Consider the following 18,641-nt stretch of genomic DNA (forward strand, 5'->3'; position numbering starts at 1 on the left):
ATTATTTTTCTTTGCAAAATAAAATAAACTGTCTTTTAAGAGCAATACGATGTTATTCGTGGGTATAATTATTCATAACGCTGTGCATAATATGATGGTGTATTCACACATTTTAAAAGAAAGGTCAGAAGTCTAGATGGGTTTGAGGAAATTCAGTCGTTTATTGCAAATTCTGAAAGGACTCGACTGTAGCCACACTTCATTTGAAAAAAATAATAATACCAATGTGGCCCACAATTTCTTGTTTAAGACCCACAGCCAGCTGATGGAGATGATATCGCTGCGTGTTTCCTGTGGCTGAGCATGCCAGTGAGTTGAATCAGTTGTGTGGTGAGTTTCCCCGGGGGTTTCATTCCATGTCAGTAAAAGTTGAGCCTGCTATTTTATTACGTGTACAAGTATTTGTGAACTTTACACGATTGAGATTGATGGGATGGGATAGATGGCCTTTGAAGGAACTTAACCCCATAACAAAAATACAGCATTATTTTAAATTAGGGTCATGTTTTTGAGGTTAGTGCTTCCACCATACGTTCAAAACGCGATAATTTATACTATACTCAACAAAAATATACAGATGGATTTCTTCTCTTTGAATGTATGGTTTAGATACTAAATTTGCTTTTTCATCCCAACCAAAACTCCTAGTCTCATGAAGAATAACACTAACAATGCAACTAATTGGAAAACAGCTTTTGCAATGAAAGGTTTGTTTCATTTGGGGCAAACGAGGGTACATTTTTACTCCCTTTTCCGACAAAAGGTTACCCATTCCGTCCCCAGCACGCCCTTCAAGGGTGTTGATGGCAGCTCTTTTTGAGTTGAAAGATTTCTTACCAAATTTCTCACAATGATTTGTTGTGAGTGTTCGACACGTGTGCTAGCATGTTCATGCATACTCCCATTCCGCCGCTTTGCAATGTCTCTGTACTCATTAACTACGATCACCCTCATTTGTCGGCACGCGGGCGAAGGTTTACTTAACCTGATAGACAAGGCCTAGGGAGTTATAATCAGAACCAAAATGCAATTCAAGCAAGGTGCTCTTTGTTGGTCTCTTTTCAGCCGTTATGAAGCGGACCAGTTTCTCAGCCCACTCCACCCGATCCCCACTATTAATTTATAAGGTGCTGTAAGCGCTCACCTAGCCAGTTACTCTGACTTCCAATTACAATTACTTACACTGAAGAATGATACTTTGAAAAAGTCTACCGACTAACATACCCACAAATAGTATAAAAATAATTGTCTTCCAACAACTGTACAATTTTGTGCAAATTAAACTTGATTGAATTTAATACATTCAATAAAGGCTCCCCTCTCAAAATACAGAATTATAACGAAGAAATACTTTCCACACTGGCGTTACACAATTGTAGTAAATTTGGCTGAATGCTGTGTTTAAATTGGGCATTTCAACACGTTTACACGAAAGAAACAGGAAGGGGAACGTTATCCGTAACGAAGTACGGTGTCTCCTCAGAGCCATCATCTGGAAACCACAGTTGAGTGTCGGGCAAATTCTGCTTTTTCCAATAGCGTTTCTGTGCCATGGCAGATGGTGCTCCCACGGATGAACCCGGAGGTGGTGTTATTAATATGACAGGCGGTATAGGTGCAGACTTATTCATATTGACGTCCAGAGGTAGTTCCTTTCCCAAAAGTGTTGAATTTTCTGAATCAAAGGAGATTTCAGAGTGACTAAATATTTTTAAGGTCTAGATAATTAACGCTTGACCTAGTCTGGTCCGGTTTAGTCTGATCTGATAGAATCCAGTTTCAGGTCGTCACGTGCACCCGTCACCATCCTCTGTCGTCCTGTGTATGAGTTCTTGTTATCACTATATACGCTCTGGGCTATTTATTCTTTAAGGACTTCTGAAATAGATATTTGCAAATATAAATTTAAAAATTGCCCATTATTGTACTTACCTTTTAATTTGATAGACGAGATGCTGATGTTCCTATGGTGTTTAGGTTTTGAATTCTCCTGACTGAACATGAAGAAGACAGCAATAAGGAATTGTATTGTTGTCGAGGAGGGAAGGTCATAGAGACTGCCTTTCTTAAAGAAGTTAAAAAGTTTAATTCGTAGAGGTTGATGGGAATGTCCAATTTCGTTTTGTTTTAGAAATTTGAATGAGCGGGCTTACGTTTCATCAGAGATGATTGTCTCCTCGTCATCCTTTTTGGTCTTGGAGTCCAACATTGAAAATCCTTTCCTCCGTATCCAGCAGTGGAAGAAAATGGCCATAGGAATGAGTGTCAGCAATCCGAAGACGACCCCCAAAGCCCACCATACTGGGCCTTGAGTTTTTGAATTCAAGCCTGCGTCATCACTTGGCGGCAATGAACTTGAGGGGACATATAATACTCGCCCGTTATCTGGCAGTATCGTCTCAAGCTTAGGAATGACTGTTGGCTGATGTTGCATTGGTTGAATCGAGCTGTTTTCCTTCCCCGTACTTGTCAGAGGAACTGTGCTTACTATCGACAGTTGTGTCAACGTGTCGACGAGCGGTGTCGACACTGTGGAGACTTTTGGTGTAGGCCCATTTTCGTGAATTGTTGCTGTACCGCTTAAGTTGGTTACGTCTTCTGGCATGACATGTGTTCTCTGGTTGCTCTGCTGTCGGGTTGTAGGAGTTCCTGAGTAGTTGACCTGTTTGTCCGTTGTTGCCAGCGAGGTTAGCTGTGTCATGATGGTGGCATCAGTTCTTGCTCTCAGTGAATGTGAGCTTGCAACCACTGTAGTGTTGCCACCGGAAGAGTCTGTGTAGTTCTTGTTAAATCCAGGTGTAAAAACCGATGGTGTTGTGTTTTTCAAACCCACCGCTGGAGTTTGTATCAAAGAGTGGGGAGAGCCTGCTCTCTGTGTCCTGGACGAGATAACTGAAGTTGACATTTTTGTCGTGACAGTTGAGGAATATTGCCCCGCTTCGTCCATTACCTTAGTTGTTGCCTGTCGTACCGTTGTTGTCTTCGTCTCAGTGCAGTTTGGGCCAGTGAACGGATCGACACAGTCGCAAACATGGTGGGCTAGCCTAGTCTGCGACTCCACCACTGATCTACACGTAGAATGATTGGGACACCTCGGGTCCCGACTTTGATCGCATGCGGAACCTGTACATGACAACAAACCGGCACACCGTCATCATGAAATCACTGTAAGTTGACTTCGGTCAATATTGTTTTAACAGAAATAAAACTTACGAGTCTTCACATACTCATACCTCCTCTGCAAGTAGCCTCACTTTCATCCGACCCGTCTTCACAGTCCATGACGCCATCACAACGGAAATTAGCCAAGATACACCCTTCAGTGTAACCGCACCTCACCAGCCGGACAGCTGAATCAGCTACGCAGTCAGTCACTGACGAGATATTATGAGGGCATGGGAGTTTTATGATCAATTTTTGACAATCTTCAACTGAAAAACAGACGGACGTGGCTAGACAAGTGACTGACAAAGAGACCTACTAGTTTTTGTTCACAGTAAAAATTTATATACACTGGACAGCAAAAGAAACTTGCTATTTCTGTCAAAGGCCACACATAAAAATTCACTCCATACTCCATAGAAATAAACAATTTTTCTACACCGGTATGCTGCAATACCCCCTTACTAATCACACGCCCAAAAGCAAGTGATTATCTTTATAACAAAGAAGAAATTGACATGCACAGCAAGTTGGTTACTGAATCAAAAGTCACACACAAAAGCACTCTCCACCAAGCAAAAATGACCCATGAATGGACCAATAACCAACAAACAACCAATAACAAAGTGAACAACTGTTTTGTCAAAATGATGTGCATACACATTATTGAAAAGTAATGATCATGACTTCTTTATTTCGTCCTGTGACGTTGATTTCTGCGTAAAACTTAAGGCTCATTCTGTTACATTCTGTGACTTTTGATTCAGTAACCAAGTTGCTGTGCATGTCAATTTCTTCTTTGTTATAAAGATAATCACTTGCTTTTGGGCATGTGATTAGTAAGGGGTATTGCAGCATACCTGTGTACAAAAAATGTTTATTTCTATGGAGTGAATTTTTATGTGTGGCCTTTGACAGAAGTGGTAGTTGCTTTTGCTATCCAGTGTATTTGGTGTAGTGGCTGCATTAAAAGCCTTGTTTCATGTCAGTTGGTATAAATAATTGCATTTTTTTTCAAAACAAGAGGCCGTTCTCAGAGTACAAGTGCACCATTCATTTACCTGATCTAGATCGCTTCGCCCCTTGGGGTATTGCAGTTCCTTCTGATGACAATATCGCAGAAACCAGAGCTATATATACCATGAAGACTTGACAGCTGTGATTTACGACAGTGTGCTTCGTTGCAGGCATCTTGGGTGAAATATCACAAATATGACCTAAAAGCAACAACAGCAAAAAAAAATCCACAATATCTGCTTTGATAATTGCAAACAAGGTTTGACAGGCTGTGACAGGCAAAGCGCAGGCTATATTTACAGCAATCAGATTGTGGATTCAATCATTGTACTGTGTCCTTTGGTAGTTAATTTAAAGGTCGTAGAAAACGCCTATTAATATTGATCAAACGTTATGATACAATCACATGTGTATGATTTTCCAGTTCGAATTGCTGACGTGAAAGCGTCATGTGGTGTGACTGAGATTTCATTGCCAATCGATTTACTGCTTTGGCCATTATGCCACAATAAAAAAAATTGTTTACAATATTTGGTGACAGTATTTTGAAAACTACCGAAAGCCTTGAATTAAAAGGCTAATTTTTCAAAATGTTTACTTATTTATCATAAAAAGGTTGTGGAGTAATGCAGATTCTTCCGATTACAATGTGTCTTTCCCCTCAAACACAGCCATTTCCGCCTTTCAATATGAACCTAACAATGTTGTTATTTTCGGTGTGATATTACGTAGCGTAACCAAAAATAATTTTCTGGGAATGCAGCTGCTTGTGGTTATATACAGCTCGTGCAGGTTTGAGATGTCAGCGCATGCGCAAAAGTCACGGTTTTCATTACCGATAAAAGAAACTGGACCCTGGACTCGATGTTTTGTGAAATTCAAGGGCAGATCCGACCAGAGAACCAACGGGGGCCGTGGCTCCACCCTAAAATGAAGCCCCCAAAATAATAAGAAAGATATATAACATAGCAAAAGGCGATTTTTGCTTTATTTCGTTTTTTCCTCCCATAGTATGTAAAACGCCTCAGATTGTCCGCTCGTCACCGTCCCAGCGCCCAGGGAAAGGGCTGATGGCTTTGCACTGTGATTGACTACATTGTACACGACCTGTTAGCGAAGCGTTATTTAAATTTTTTTGGTTCGCCAATGGCAATGCTTTGGCAAGGTCAAAGTGTTGGCTATATGATAAAAACATGGCCTTGGTACAATCACAGGGTGGTAACCTGTCTTCTCACAAAGTATCACTGATCACGTATCTTTTGGCGATATATTTCAAATCGTTGGTTATCGGTATCCTTTGATATGTAAACGTTCGCCAACAGTCCCCCAAAATTGGAAAAGTGAAGGCTGTGCTGGCATGCTAGGACAAAATATAAACAAATAAACAAAACGAAAATCCTCGTTTTCATGGTTTTCAGCTACAATAATTGTAGTTTTTAAGTGGGCCATGTTGATTTATCATTAGTCAACATGACCCTGCACTTGGTTCTGGCCTCCACCCTTCGCTCGTCGCCGCCGCAGCGACCCAATCCACCTCTGCGACCTGCGTCAACACCAAACCGTTGGTGGCGCTCTTTTCTGAACTTCCCTTAGTACGGTTCCGACTATGTACAGATTGAATAATTCAATGGTGCAGGTGGCAGAAATCAGACCATTACCTCGGTAACGTGTGTACACACATGATCATTGGTACGGTGTCTTACCTACCTTGTCACAATGCTAAACCGGCAGCGATAAATATCTGTACGATCTAGACCAAAATATTACTTGTGTTGGTGCAGGTTCAATTCTACGAGTTGTTTACATTTGATACTTGACACCAGATGAGATTCCTTCCAAATATAAATCATAACGCCGGGCACAGCACTTGTCTTCAATTAAGTTCAAGCTAAACTAAGTAGGCTTAGCACAAAACTCAGCAGGACCTAGCTGGGTATAGGCTACGCTCACCTCAGTTCAGCCAGCCATTCAACGCACCAAAAAGTTGCCTCTTTAACTTGAGTAACAACTGCCAGTTAATCCTAGTTTGTCATGCCCAAATCGAGGGCTTGTGTACCATCTGCAAGCAATGATGGAATATGGGTAAGTTTTCACGTCACTGATCAAAGTTTTAGCATGTTTAGTTTTTATATTAATGTTGATAAACAATTGAAACTTTGGCCCAGGCCCTAGCCTTAACTTTAAAAGTTAAGGGCTCTGGGCTGACAACTAGCTTCAGAAGGTAAACCTGAAAATAAGAAAAAAGATTTATTGGAAGCTCTTGGCTATGCTATGCTATATACCTCTGTTACTAATTATTGGACGGATTCATCTGTAAGTTAGTTTTACCAGTCAAAATTGTCATTGTCAAGAGAAAACAAATTAAAACTAAACATATTTTGCTGTTGAAATTTGTGTAGTGTTTCTATCACCTTTTGTAATTTTTTTTTCAAAATAATGTCCTTGTTTTTTGAATATGTTTTATGGTGCAAAATACTCCTTTTAGTTAGTCTCATTAAATGTAGTTAGTTCTTAAATGCTCTCATTGCATATTCAATATTAGCGGTTAAATTTCGCCAGACACACAATTGTAATGACTGATCATCATCTGTTGAAAATGTAATGACAAGATACTGTATTTGTTGCCTTGTAAGTTGGACATTAATGCTGATACATTTGTATTTCTCATTGTAATGTTCTGGTTTATTTGAATGGTTGTCTTAGTTCCGGACCAGAGGCTGGAGTGATCCACCCATGATGAGAGACACAATGACGAGTACGGGGAGCATGCTAAGCACGTCGCTCAGGGAACAGCAACCAGAGAGACCCAAACCTCCACCAGAACCATTTAATACAAAAATAGAGGTGAGGAACTCCGTGTGGTACTTGCTGTAATAACTTGTTTGGACTCAAATGCTGAAGGGATCACGAATTGCATGTTATGTGACATGACTGAGCGTGAATACAGCTTTGCTAAGAGTGTATGCATGTTAGCATATGGAGAGTTTAAAAGTGTTCTTCAGCCTTTGTAGGGTTGCTCAAAAAATCAAAACTTATTCCTCTGAATATTTTATCTTGGTTATCATGCATATTTGGCACTTTAACTTACCCACATTACAGTGAATCGCCTTCAGATATTTATGTGTTAGTTTGATTTCTTAACACAAGAGAGTAGAATGTGACAGAGGTGAGTAAAGATATAAGGTCAATCAATCTCCACGCTAGACAGCATGAATGGCCCGTTCTGTATTGTAAAGATCAGACAATATCCGCTGTCACTCCCCACTGTCCAATGTTCAATGGTTGTAGACAAAACATAAAGGGGTTCAAAGTGTGGCTGCAGGATTGTAAAAACGTGATACGGCTAATGATTAATGAATACAGAGTCAGCTTTGGGGGATATATTAATTTCTTGTCTGACTTAGATTACAGAAGTATAATAAATTTACTGTGACTTTTAAAGTACAGTAAGTGTGTCCCTATAGATGAAACTTGGAGACGAAAATAGGACTTTTTGGAATGGTTTATTGCATGAAAATGTATTCTTAGATTGCTGTAATTAGATTGCAGGGAAGTAACAATTACACTCAAAAGACACATACAAGTACTTGTATATAGGGTTGAGAAATTAAATTACTTTCTTTTTCCATTCCAGTTATCCTATACTGTCAACAATCCCTTCTCAATGCACGACAACAGAAATTCGTTTCAGGATCATGGAGTCTATTTTGGACATGTAAGCAGAGTTTGGTAACAGATTAATCAAAATTTGTGGCTTTTATTCCGTTATGTTTCCAAATAAAAGTAGCATATTCTCTGTATTCCTTGTTTTTGGGGGGCTAAAATCCAGAATATTTATTTAATGCCCTCTTAGTACCTGTCTTAGTTCTTTTAAATTTTATAAAATGTAAAATGTAAATTTTATACAATGGGAATTGTTTCTTAATTTTACATTTGATGTCTGAATGTTTCAACTGGAAATATTGACTGAGTTCATTCTATATTTCCTCATTCAAGATTCTGATAAAATGAAAAGTAAATGTAAATGGATGATTTTGTTACGTTTTCTTTCTCGTCCAACTTGAGGGTCTCGGTAAACGCCTATTCCATGGTGATGAAAGGCAGCATGGCTCCAAGGATTTTTACACATGGGACTTGCCCGAGCAGGATTTGCTTTCCACAAACTACCGGGATGCCTTCCTGGGCAGGCCCTGTAGGCAACCACCCACCAGACGTCGCTTCCCCCGCCAACACTCGGAGCCCAAGCATGGACAGCAGAAACTGGACACGACAACCACCGATTGGTTCCGCTCACCGGATGTACCCTACAAGACAGAAACACAAACCCTGGTCTCCAGCCAGGAGCCTCATCTGAAACCCAACCCTTGGAAGTACTCATACAAGGCTTACTAGCCCCATCAGACCCTTATCTGGGATATCCAGGGTAACAAAGTACCTATGATCAAATCCACAACCTGGCGTACACTGAGCTGGTTGGATTTCTACAGGTAAAGCCTCTGCCAAAGTGTCTACGAAGAGAATTTTGTACCCCTTTTAGTGATGCAAGCTTTTGCAAATCATTTTATTATATCTTATAAACTTCTGTACAAATTATAAAACTATGCAAACGTTATTTGTCATTTTCTTTTTCATTTGTGGCTGAACAGTATGACCAAGTGCCGTGTTTTTGTGTTACTACACCTGTGGTGATTTATTCTACGTTAATTCCAAACTTTCAGGATTAAAATTTGTGCTGAATCTGAAGTATAAATATGAAATGAAAACTGCATAGTTCTCAGCATTGTAAAAGCTTGAAACACATCTCATTTCTCAAACTCATCCTCGCCATGTTTGCTTTCAACTTTTGCATGTATTTTCCAGTTGCATTGTTGATTTAAAAGTTTCCTCAAAATTGTTTGAAAGTTTGGCTTTTGTATCTTTCCCAGTAAATACAAGCAACACTGGTAATTACAGAAATCCAGTTGAAGTGAATTTCACTCAAAAAAAGAATCACACTGTTCTTGAAAATTTTATATTCAAGTCAAAAAATAAAACCTTGCCAGCAGAGTAAACTTAAGAAGAACCCAGGAAAGCAAATTTTGTGCTTGTTATATCAGTCAAAATAATAACGCATGGATATATTCTTCTGTTTCCACAGGGTAAATACCACAGAGTCATTTACTTTCTGATCTTAGTAAGCTACTGTTTCTACCATCTAGGAGGCTGACGGAACAAATTACTATACTTCTTAATGATCCAAGTCCTTCTATTTCACTTCCATACTTTCATCCATTTTTCTAGGATTATTTATTTTAGCACGATTTCTTCAGAATTAATCACCTTTTTAAAACTGTAAAGACATTTCTTGTACATATATCAGCATTGTTTCAATGAGGTTGGTTATAAAAAGGCAGGTTTGAGCACAAAAGTGGTCTTATCACTCTGAAGTCCGAGTGTTGCATTCATTGACAGTAAATTTCTTAATAAAGAATTTTGAAGTTCAAAGCAATTAAAACAGTGTTTTTGAACACAATACTGCCAAGATCATAGTAATTAAACTTCAAAGAAGTTATTTGAAAATGTCCTTGTGAAACTTACAAAGTATTTTGGGCAGTATCTATCCTGTTCTCTCTGGATCTCTCCAACCCCTTTCTCCACCTCACAGACAACTTGTCGGGCATCAATTCAACAATCAAACCACAATGAAACAGTCTGGCCGGTTTAACTGTCTGTTTTACTTTATTTGACATGCTTATGAGCATAAACATCTTGATATTCATGGCCACTGTTGAAATTAATACGAGCTGAAAAGTACAGTTGAAATTTGAAAAGTTAGCCCGACTTTTCCATCAGAAAGAAAACTTCACATAGGTACAAACAGGATAATACCACATAACAGTCAAAATAAAAATTATCTTTGGATTAAGCATCCAAGAATATTAAAATCTTGAGGCAAATACAATTCTCTCTTCAACGAAAAGACAAAATTTGTTTTGTAAACTGTTGCATGAATAGCATACACCATAAATATTTGTGCATTTATCACCATACAGTGCCTCATTAGAAACAAAATTCCCTTTTTCTCACAAAATAAGGAAATTTAGCATTGATAACAAATGAACCATCTTAGTTAGTGTTCTCAGTATGATGGAGCTCCTGTGTAATAGGTTGCGTTTGTAGCGAACACTTCCCCTTTCAGTTTATATTTTAAAGAAAATACCACTTATGTGGCAATCAGTGAATTAATTACAATTAGCTTTAAAATGATACAATAAAAATGCCGGAACAGGATTACCGAAAAGGGATCCAACAGAAAAATATTTCCAAAGATCATGGAAATTGTAACGAGAACACAATTCAAATAATTAAAAGCCTACTTTATTTAACTCCAGGAAAGCTCTCAGTGATTAGAGAAACACTTGTATAAGGGATTACTGTTACAAAGAGCTTTCTTGTTCAAAATCTGATTTCAAAACTCTTCAATCACATCTCAACTAAACGATTCACTTTAATAAATTGACTAGAAAGCACTTGAGTCCGGTAATTCCTGTGGTGATGCCAGAATTCTATTCTTATGTCTCTTGCACTCAGCCACATCATGTTGAGCTCCTGATGTTGCATTGTGGGAGACAGCAAAGGAATGCACTGCACATTTCCGAGTATTTATGTTTATGAAGGGAAACTCGGGATTCATTTCCTTTTTTTTTCTTAATCAAAAAGACAGGACACTGGACAGAGAAGTCAAATGAATTAAAGCTTCAAAACAAATTGCTACCTCAAAGTCATTCTGTTACTTGCTCAAGGGTGCCGTTTGATATAGTTTTAGTTAATTACAGTTTAAAGCTTTGAACATAAACTTGGGAATTCAAGAAATGAGCCCAAGTCCAGAGAACCATCAGGCTTTAAGCTTACAGATGGTTATTTTATTTAGTCTACAAGGTGTACTCTTGGAAGCAGTGCTGCATTCAAGTCTTCCAGTCCCGGATAGTAACAATGTGGATGATATCAGCTTTAGTCCAAAACTGGCCAAAGTGTTCCAGTTTTGAACACATGGACTTAAATCTACTGTTTGCTTCGTGGAACTTGGACGAGGAAAAACTAACAGCATCACCCGACAGTAAACACAATATACCTGAATAATGTTAATGATTTCATGAAATTTACTGGCCTGTTATTTTCTTTCACCTCTTAAAACATTCAACTTTATACTGATTACATAAGGTTTGTTACAGAGATATAAAAAAAATCAACTTATACAAGTACATGTATTATATCTTCCACATCAAGACTTTGAATCTGTTGGTTCCACAAGCACTGACGTCTGGTACTTAAAATATCCTATTTGTGTACACCAGTGCTCTTCAGCAAGACGTTTTACGTCAGTTTCTTGTATGCTTTAGTTTGATAGCTGCATGGCACATTCAAACTACAGTGAGATGACACTTCATCTGTTAGGGTATTTTAGACGAAGGATTATGCTTACTTTATCAGCACACGCAAGTGCTGTGTTTATACTTTATTGTGAAACAAACATCCCAAATCATATCCACATGTAAAATAATTAGAATGTGTGAAACTCTCAAAGGCAGAGAAACAAAATATTTCCATCTTCTCAGCTTAAGTAGAATGCAACCTTTTAAGTTGAAAACACCGTGCTACCCTGTGCAGCCTACTAAGCTTCTCCCCCGCCAATACAGGGCCCGAGGCAAGGAAATTACTGTTTTGAAAAGCATACAGAACTCCACTTCAGACCTCATGCATAAACTGTAACTCTCTCCTTACTAGAAAAATTTAGAAACATTGACAACATTTGCATTAAATGGCTGTGGCTTTATAATGGGAAAATGATTGCAGCCGTTAGCCAGTGGCTCCCATAAGTTCATGTGTTACATGTGTTACAGTCGCAGCCTTAACTTTTGGACATGGCCACTAGTCTGCTATGTGAAGATGCAACAATTTGTACGCATTCAGTTGCAAATTAGTCAGGCATCCTTCCTGCTACTTGCAAGTGTGCGGGTAGGTAACAGAGTGCTGTCTACAATTTCTTCTTAGAGCGTCTTCATTGTTCTGCTTCAATCAGCCAAGCCCTTGGCCCCAATTCATTGTATACAATACATACCCGAGGACTTCTTACATTAAGTATGCGGGTTGTTATCACTGAGCGGCACATGCAAAGGAGACAAAATTTCAGGTTACGTGGTTGGCATGCAAGTTTGCGCCACAGCTCAGGATACATTTGCAGGATACATTTCTCTTGAATCACTGAATACACTGTAGATTACTTGCAACAATACTTTCAGGCCTGGATATCACTTGTGAGACAGCTAGCAAGTATCTGAGGGTCAGACGCCCTCAAAAGACAGAAATCTTTTCTAAAAGCAGGGCTCTCTCATCCATGATAGTCCACACTGAGGCAAACACTTGCAGCTGCCATTCTTGCAAGCCATCTCACATGATGAAGACTTTCTCCACCTGGTCAAAGGTGAATTTCTCTTTGGTCTTGGGGCAAGTCACCACTCCGTTATTTACGGCAGCCATATTTTTCAGGGCCTGTGGAGAAGGGGGAGGGGAAGAAATAATATAGACTGAATGACGGGGAAAAATTGAACGAATAAAATGAGTATGAAGAATAAAGTGCCCGATCTTTCTTTGCACAGAAAGTTTAAAAACTGGTACACTCAAAAATTTTAGTTAAACCCGATTAAACAAAAATGTCTGAAGATACTCACGCATTCTCCATACACGTAGCCGTTTGGAAGCATCATGGGTGGATTATGTTCATTCATTATATTGCCTGAATGTGAACAAAAAACAAAAAAAAAAACCATGGATGATTTCTGAAATCATTTGAAGACACAAGAAACTTCAAATTTAATTTCAACATTGTAAAAGTCCAATACATTTGCTTTCTGAATGCTACCAATTACTTACATTACCAGAAATCAGAGTTACCCAAAATTTAGAAGAATCTGACTTGAGGTAGAGATTGATTGATTTAGGGAGATCACAGTCGATCCTCAACACACAAAGGGGCAAGGAGGGTTAAACTACAGGGTCAAAATGAACAGAAACCATTCACCAATTCTGACCTGATATTGAACAGACCAGTCTAGACTGTGCACAGTGTGCGTATGGAAGGTTCCTTGCCAGCTCGTTAAGGTTCTTACTACATACGGGGCAATCAGCATTCTTGTTATTGTCGCTATAGCAATGCCTGGGAGCAGTGGTTAATAGTCAAGGAAATATAAATACGATGTAAGTGGGTAATACCTTAAGGATTATCAAAAGGACCAGAGGGAGTAAAAGCAAATTCTGTTCCAGTAAAAGTCATTTTTCAAATGGAGATTTCTGCAGAAATTCAATAATTTACATGTCTCTTAAGGCTCCACAGAATATACGTACATTAACAGAAAAAAACTACATCAAATAGGGTTAAAGTAATCTGAATATAGGTTAAGAGTGTTTTGGAAAGGATACGGTGTTTTCATTGCTGCAAGTCCTGCCTCTAACGAGACTGTTAAGACAGGTGTGATGTTTAACTGATACAATTTGTAGTTTTCTTCTCGGAATTGGTCCACAATCTGCTGCCAGCGATGTCCATCTAGTAACTCCTACAAGAAATAAACAAAACATTCACACCAGTTAGACAGATCAAAGGGTAAAGACATGGCTACAGGGGTTTGGGTGGGGTAAATGTTCTTTGTACCTACTAACCACAAATATTTCAAATTTTGTTTAACCTCTCTGATCCTCATGCCTAATACACAGACCAATTTGCATAACTTCAAACCCCGGATTTGCTTGCATAAAACCTTTCTAAGGGACACACAACAGGAGGCCTTACCTTGTAATGTGAGACATCCGTGTCGGCTGGAAATGCAAGGAGCCCCATGACCCTCTGGACTTCAGCCAGCTGCTCTCCTTCCAAGGAGCTGAAGTACTTGCGGGCGTGGCGTACCGCCTCCACACGCTTGTTGAGCAAAATCAGCTCAATGAACTCCTGGGTTCTTAAGTTGAATTCAAGTGTACTCTGGAGATGAGACACAAAGATGAAAGGAGGATTTCTGGTGACAATACGTTGGCGTGCTGTAAAATGTTGATCCCTGAGTGGCCAGTGAATGAGCACAATGGAAAGTTATTGAACTTTGTCATCAGTGTGAATTTTCAATAATTTTTGGAAATTAAGTCGAACAAGATGATATTATTTATTTGAATAATGCTTGCTTTTATCAACATAAGATTTTTCGTTACGTATATTAAGCTCTTAAAAATGTACTACAGTGTAATACATCGGGCTTAATTCCCTCTGTTTTATGGTCAAAAACCTTGGACCTTGTAATAAATCTGACATTATATGGTTGATGTGTCCAAAGACTGGTTCATACTACAGGCGAACATGAAAGCGGAGCGCATTTGATGTCACAAAAGATTTGCAGCGAAATTTCACTTGAGTTGAAATGTGTTCAACTGTTGCACTGCAAATATCTCATCTGACGTCTGAATCCATGTTTGGGCTCCCTGAAGTATGACCCAGCCTTTAGTCTTACCTTTATTTTCCTAAGTTTAGATTTGTTGTCGTGGCACCAGTTTAGGCAGCACGACGTTTCTCGTCGTAGTAGAGATTCCTCAACTTCCTTGGCAACTAGAAATAGCTCTATATTTGTAAGGTCCTGAGTCAGGTGGCGGGAAAAAAAAACAGGTGCAAATTTGATTCAATTTTAAGCATTGGGCATACAAAGATTCTCATGTCCAATACATATTTCATGAATCCAACTGACTTATACAAAAAAGTAAGTCAGAAAGTGAAGAAAAGGACAAGGTTTGATTCCTGAAAGAGTCAAGCCATGTCCAAATGGACAGGCTGTAGCTGAATATGGCACACAGGTCTAGCACTAGCAGCCACTGGCTTTCAGAAAGGCCCATGTATATTTAGCCACACTATATGCCTGTTTCATTTTTGCAGTTGATAGTTTGACAGGTGGTGGCGAGTGGGAGATTGAGAGGTTTGGAGCTTGGCCAAAGCAGCCAGGGAATTTTAGCAGCCATTCTGAATTTGTGAGAATGGTTGCTTGACAGGTAGCCTTTACACGGGTCAGCCTGGTGATTCTTGGAACTGCCTAGGACAACCTGCAGAAACTTAACCCTTGTGTCCAGCTCTTGGAATCAAGCCTGCTGTGAGGATTTGACTAGTCATGTACAGTGCCACTACGTGGCAGTGTGGTTCATGAAAGAACTTGAGTTTGTACTGGACATTTTGACCAGTATACACTGGTTGTCTTCATCCTTTTTAGACAACATGAGACTTCTAAGGTGGAAAGCTTGCGGTAGCACCATGCAAGGATACGATCTCTTTGTGAGTCTGTATGTTCCTCACGGTTCTTTTCAAAGAGATCATATCCTTGCATGGTGCTACCGCAAGCTTTCCACCTTAGTTGTCTGTCACCATGAATAGCTTGAAACGACCTAAGACTCGCCTCAATATTAGAATGCCTAGCACACTTGACGGCTGTATCGTAGTACCCTGCTCTCAGGAAGTATTCCACCAGCATGCGGTCAACTCGCTTCTTCTTCCAGGACGCCAAGGCTGCTCCTGTAGATCCCTCATATTCCTTGAGATGTTCCAGACGGCGCTTGACCACTCGGGCACTGTCCTCCTCCTGGGTAATAGATTCATTGGCCTGAGAGGGAAAAAAGTAAGTTAATCACACAACCAACTGCTTGATATTCGTCATATCCGGAGATGATTCTAGACAACGAGCCTAACTCATGGACGCATGGGGCAAATTTCCTAAACTGGATTTTTAGCCTGAAGTATGAAACAAGACTGGTCACTGATGTGCCTACCTTTCTCTTGAGAGCACTTAGCTTGTCCACCATCGAGTCCAGAATATTAACGACTGTCCCCACAGTCGTCGACTTGTTCTCTAGGCATTTCTCCAACTCACTGTGAACCTAGAAGGCCCGGCAACCAAGAAGAAATGACTGAGAGTGCTGTTTATTCACTCAGAGGTTTTTAAATACTGCATTACTCTGTGATTCTATAAACATTTCTAATGATTTTCATGTGTTAATCGTCCCTTACCCCCCTACAACCAGTTTGCACTGTCTCCTACAACAATAAAAATCTCACTACTGTAGAAAAGCACAGGTGTGACATACTGCCTGCATTGTAATGCTACGGGATCAAAACATTAAAAACACTGAACCTTTGGCCATATTCTGAACAACTCTTCCCTGCTATACGTACCTGCATTACATGTGAAACTTCTCTGTCAATAGTCTTTTGGCAGTTGCGGAACTTTTTATTCAGTGTTTCATATGGTACCTGCGACAGAAAGTTGATTTCCAGCTTTACATCTGGTTGCCTAAGAGTTTTTGTTTGTCATCGAAATATTTATGGGAAAAAAAAGCACATCAGGTAAGATACAATGAGCCACTTCAGTATTCCAACAAAACATGTTGATGTGGATGTGGATCATACGTGTAGGTCATTTGGGGGCAACCAATGTAAACATGCAATGTACACAACCAGATTCAAGCTGATGTGATATCACGCTTCCATCCCAAATGACCTTGCCTTGTTAAAATAATGACGAGGATTACAGTTCATAAGTTGAAACAAAAAAAAAAACCATGCCTATATGGGAGGCTTGGGAGCACAAATTCAACATTATGAAGAAAGAAAAGTCAATAAATATTATTGAGCTTCAATTAAAGAAAAGATGGCTTCAAAATTAGAAGACATCATCAGATGTGGAGCATAATTTTTTAATTTTTTAATAGAATGACTGGACAGTCAGGGACAATCCATTTTTCTAAATAGCCCAATGAGAAAAGGTGATAATACCCTGAAACATGTGGAACACTGCAAATTTGTGCAACATAAATAATCATGATTAATCAGGACTGGTTCTGCTGAATAATTTCAGCTATTGTTCCCATAGTTCCATTTTCTTCAAACATCAGACACTTCAGAGTCAAAAATTAAATTTGGATGACTTGATGGTACATAAGCACAACATGATACAAGCAGCCAGTGAAAAAAATGCATTCAAGTGAACAGATATATTTTCATCTGTACATTTAGCCCCGCCCGCGCAAATACGTGCAAACCATATTCACCACAGTCTCGTACAATGACAATGAATAGCCAACAGGCCAAGTAGTACTGAAGATATTTGCGACTGAAATCGCACAGTTCTTTGGCAGTTTGCAGGAATAGAAATTAATGATTCCGATTCTCAAAGGATCACATATGAGCTTCAGGTATTAAACAAATGATAGATATCACACAGCTCTTTTAAAAGCCCTTTTTCTTAGTCAAAGTTCCCAAATACCTTCAGTGTTGCGTGCTCGAGCGCCTTCAAGTCAGCCATTTTGCTTCGAAGTTGGTGAGTCTTGGCACCAGACGCACTAGACACCGACTAAATTAAACCGCTTAACATACACATAAACAGTACAACAAACAAACAGATTGAATCCAACCACGTGAATCGGGCAAAAACAATTCGACAATCATAAAACAGTCGATAAACAATCAACCAAACGGTTGCAATGATAAATAAACGATCGATCATGCTCGTTTTAATTAGACAATGAATCGAGGGTTTTGACATTTTTATAGGTTTGTTTTTCAGTTAAATAAAATGATGATAGGCGCCTAAAGGACAGTATATATATAAAACCTAGACACTTTGTTCCTTATTCTTTTGCGTTGATATGTAACCCATTTTTGAATATTAACAGAGTCTACTAGATTTGTTTTGCAAATGAATAAACTTTTCGAAAACTTGGTGTATTGACAATCGCTCCCTTTTCCACTAGGAAGGTATCGTCAGATGGCGCTGTTTAAATTCATCAGACTGCTGCTTTCTATAAAAACGTACATGTGCATGTATATGGAAGTTGAGGTTTCTTAGTACACCTGTTCATAGGCAGTAACACGAAAATGAAATCAAAGAAAATTTCAGTACACAGACAAAATATTACTCAATCATTGCAGAAATCGAATGAATAAATTTGATATTTTATAAATGCACTATATAGAAGGTATAAGAGCTTAATTTCCTTCATCACCGGCATTTTGTTCTTTGCCCTGACATCATAATAGACAGGAATAAAACAATTTTGCAGCTGGTTCTTCAAGTAATACAAGGCAAATAAGTGAAAAATTCACTTTGTCCTAACAAAAGCCCCGTGCCAGAGTGACCTTGTCATTAAGGAGATCGACGCAGGCTGCAAATAAAACTATAATATTCTCCAAAACCAATTTGGGGGAAATGAATTTCTTGCACACCTCACAATACTCGGACAACTACGACTGTTGTCCCTCATGGGTGGTCGTGCTTGGCTCAAACCCTACATACCTAAGTTGGAGTCTGTTGTTTGAAACCACGATGAACATGCTGCAATGAACTAGATTTTTGCTGGAAGAGGAAAATCTAAGTCCAATTTCCTTTGCTATACAACAACAAAAATGGAAG

The 18,641-nt window shown here is 39.1% G+C and overlaps 3 protein-coding genes across 3 annotated transcripts; 1 reads left to right on the forward strand and 2 right to left on the reverse strand.

Annotated features, from left to right (window-relative positions):
* Positions 1-141: 141 nt before the first annotated feature.
* On the reverse strand, positions 142-4,453 carry LOC110973861 (uncharacterized). The gene is made up of 5 exons (XM_022225034.2): positions 4,224-4,453; positions 3,234-3,374; positions 2,154-3,123; positions 1,933-1,994; positions 142-1,675 (listed from the first exon to the last, which is right to left on the reverse strand). The coding sequence occupies exons 1-5, from the start codon at positions 4,351-4,353 to the stop codon at positions 1,425-1,427; spliced, it is 1,554 nt and encodes a 517-aa protein (XP_022080726.2). The 5' UTR covers positions 4,354-4,453; the 3' UTR covers positions 142-1,424.
* A 1,392-nt stretch (positions 4,454-5,845) lies between these two features.
* On the forward strand, positions 5,846-9,595 carry tex36 (testis expressed 36). The gene is made up of 4 exons (XM_022225037.2): positions 5,846-6,261; positions 6,883-7,023; positions 7,814-7,894; positions 8,245-9,595. The coding sequence occupies exons 1-4, from the start codon at positions 6,211-6,213 to the stop codon at positions 8,569-8,571; spliced, it is 600 nt and encodes a 199-aa protein (XP_022080729.2). The 5' UTR covers positions 5,846-6,210; the 3' UTR covers positions 8,572-9,595.
* A 278-nt stretch (positions 9,596-9,873) lies between these two features.
* On the reverse strand, positions 9,874-17,627 carry maea (macrophage erythroblast attacher, E3 ubiquitin ligase). The gene is made up of 10 exons (XM_022225036.2): positions 17,496-17,627; positions 16,406-16,483; positions 16,003-16,110; positions 15,633-15,836; positions 14,706-14,828; positions 14,003-14,188; positions 13,636-13,769; positions 13,248-13,372; positions 12,888-12,952; positions 9,874-12,708 (listed from the first exon to the last, which is right to left on the reverse strand). The coding sequence occupies exons 1-10, from the start codon at positions 17,532-17,534 to the stop codon at positions 12,607-12,609; spliced, it is 1,164 nt and encodes a 387-aa protein (XP_022080728.1). The 5' UTR covers positions 17,535-17,627; the 3' UTR covers positions 9,874-12,606.
* Between the last annotated feature and the right edge of the window lie 1,014 nt (positions 17,628-18,641).

The sequence above is a fragment of the Acanthaster planci genome, linkage group LG13 (genome assembly GCF_054643075.1).
Source record: "Acanthaster planci isolate LZ-2023a linkage group LG13, COTS_SCS, whole genome shotgun sequence".
NCBI lineage: Eukaryota > Metazoa > Echinodermata > Asteroidea > Valvatida > Acanthasteridae > Acanthaster > Acanthaster planci.